At 59.1% G+C, this 2,593-nt stretch overlaps 1 protein-coding gene across 1 annotated transcript in view; it reads right to left on the bottom strand.

Moving 5' to 3' along the window:
* PAPPA2 (pappalysin 2) overlaps positions 1-683 on the bottom strand; it is an 88,770-nt gene extending 88,087 nt beyond the window's left edge. The window contains exon 1 of the mRNA XM_027658350.1: positions 660-683. Coding sequence (XP_027514151.1) covers positions 660-683 — 24 coding nt within the window. The remainder of the gene's footprint in view (positions 1-659) is intronic.
* Positions 684-2,593: the final 1,910 nt, after the last annotated feature.

Below are 2,593 nucleotides of genomic sequence, written 5' to 3'. Positions count from 1 at the left end.
CCCGCCGCGCAGCATCCTCCTCGGGCACGAAGTTTGGGGGGCGGGAGGTGGCGGGCGAGTGGCCTCGGGGGAGATGGGGGCGCTCAGGGGGGCGGCGGGCGGCAGCGCCGGGGCATAGTCCCCCGGCCCCCGCCGCTGCCGCTGCCCCCAACTTTTCCCCGGCACCGCTCTCCTCCCCTCTGCTCCTGCGGGAGGAGGAGGAGGAGGAAGAGGAGGAGGAGAAGGAGGGCGAGAGCACCGCGGCGGGGACCCCCCTTCTGCCCGCAGCCGGGGCTCCCGGGGCACGGCGGACCCTGCGCGGCTCTCGGCGCCGGCCGGCTCTGCCTGCGGGAGCGGGGGATGCGTTGGTCGCCCTTATCTAGAAAGCCCCGAGGCGCTCCGCTCGCCCCCCCCCCACCCTAAGGAGGGGTGTGGAGGGGGGGGGGGCTGCCCTTATTTAAAGATGATTATGTCCAATCTAATAAACCCCGAGCGGAGCATCGCCCTCCCTTCCCTCCGCCCTCCCGGGCGCTGCCCAGGATGCTGGCGGGGAGGGGATGCGGAGGGGACTCAATGCCCGGCGGGCGTTGGGTCCCCTCCGCTTCCCCTCCTCCCCGCCGGCGTTTTGGGACAGCACCTGTGCTGTCCCTGCCGGTGTTTTCTCCTGTTGTAGCTCCCACCTCGCCTACATCCTCCATCTCCATCACCTAGAGGGGAAGAAAGGAAGGTGAAAGAAGGGGATACCCTCCCTCAGCCCTCCCCCCGGCGAGGAGAGAGGTGGTCTTGGGCTCAGGGTCCCTCCTCAGGTGGAGATTTTTCTGCTTTTTCTCTCTTTTATTATTTTTTTCCTTTCCCAAACAATGATCCCATCTGTTTGACACGTGCAGAAAGGTGGGCTGGAGGTGCCTTATCTGAGCAAGCCACATCCAAAAGCCAAAAAAACCCTTCTATGAATGCACCAAGGGAGGGGGCAGCAGTGTGAGAAAGCATCTCCCACCTCCCTGTCAGAGGGTACGGCACCGACGCTGCTGGGGAGAGCTTCTCAAAGTACCTGGGTGAGAAAACAAGCCCCCGAAGTTTCCTCTTGGTTCCCAAGACTCCCTCGCAGCATGGGAGACTAGGAAAACTTCAGCAAGGAGATCCAGCGAGAAGAGAACTTTTTTTTATTCTTTCTTTAAATTATTATTGTTTTATATATTATTTTTTTTCGCTCCCAAACACTATCTGTGGCGGTCAGTCTGAAGCAGGGTTGCCAGCGAAAGCTGGGAGGCCCCTTCCAGGGTGCAGGCTTTCAAACCAGCGAGGCAGGAGGGAAGGGATTTAAGAACAAACGGCAGGAGCTGGCTGTGTGGGGTTGGGGTCAGGGGTTTTTTTGTCTTCTCAAGGTGGGAGGGTGATGGGAGGAGGTGGGGGGGGGCCTGATGCTCTTAGTGGGGGGAGATAGAAAAATAGAGTGATGGAAAAAGTTGAGGGTTAGGAGGGGTGAGCACAGTGCTTCTCTAGCCCCTCAGGAAGGAGGTGGGTGTGAGCAACCAGAGAGGTGAGGGCACGGCAGGGCTGGGCTGGCAGTGTGTGGAGAGGAAGGGAGGACACGCCGGGAGCGAACAAGGCCAGGCAGAGCAGGGATGGCTCATGCAAAGTTGTTCGAGCAGCTCCCAAGGACATTTGGGGCGTGAACCACATCCAAGCACAACACCAACACCCATCGCTCACGGGGAGGTGGTGAGAAGAGGTCTGCAGCTCTCCTGCCTTCTCCGACTGCACCGGTGCCTATCCAGGGGCAGTGGGGGGATAGAGACAACCCAGCTCACAGCTTGGCACTGGCAAGGTGGCCCAGCAAGGGTTGTCCTGGGGCCAACACCAGCAAGAGCTGCTCACAGTGCGTATTCATTCAGGAATGAAACAAGCTCCTGATAGCCCTGTCTACCAGGGCCTGATAAGAGAGGATCCCACGGGATGGCTAATTTTGAATGGTGGTGGCCCTATTAAGCGGTTATTAATCATCTTGTCACACAACAGCCTGCCCCAGGTACTCCAGAGAAGCAAGGCCACAAGACCCTCAGCAGTGTAGGCAGCCATCCGAGCAGTTCAGCAGCTCTGCCTCCTCAGGGACAGCCTGACTGGGATGAATCCAACATCAGCGCAATAAAACCCTCCAAAAATGCACCCAGGCAAGGACTCTATATATAGGCTCTGGCCTGGGCTAGGCCACTCTCTTGACAAAATGACACCCTCCAACAAGCGGCTCTGATGTTTGCAGGGTTGGGATGCAGCAGGAGCTGCAAAGCCCACCGAGGAGCCCACGTTTTGGGAGTGAAGATGGGTGACAGCAGCAGAAGGCTCCCTGCCACATGAAGCCCCTGGTTTCTGCCTGCCCAAGACTGAATCTGGATTTAGGAACCACTGGAGCAGGCAGCTGAGATCATGAATCATTACCCTGCACTGGCTCCAGCGCACTCTCCATCCCCACCCAGGCAAGTTCCCCTGGCAGCCTCTGCCAAGGTGGCACTTGCAGGAGAATTGTGAGGGTGAGGAAAGCAGGACCATGAGGGCATCTCACTGGGTTGGCTCAGCATCTGGGGAATCCCAGCACCACTGGGGGCTACAGAGTAAA

This window comes from Corapipo altera, unplaced genomic scaffold (genome assembly GCF_003945725.1).
Source record: "Corapipo altera isolate COAL_440 unplaced genomic scaffold, ASM394572v1 79, whole genome shotgun sequence".
Classification (NCBI taxonomy): Eukaryota; Metazoa; Chordata; class Aves; order Passeriformes; family Pipridae; genus Corapipo; species Corapipo altera.
The sequence above is the reverse complement of the archived record's forward strand: the minus strand, read 5'-3'. Positions and strand labels throughout refer to the sequence as shown.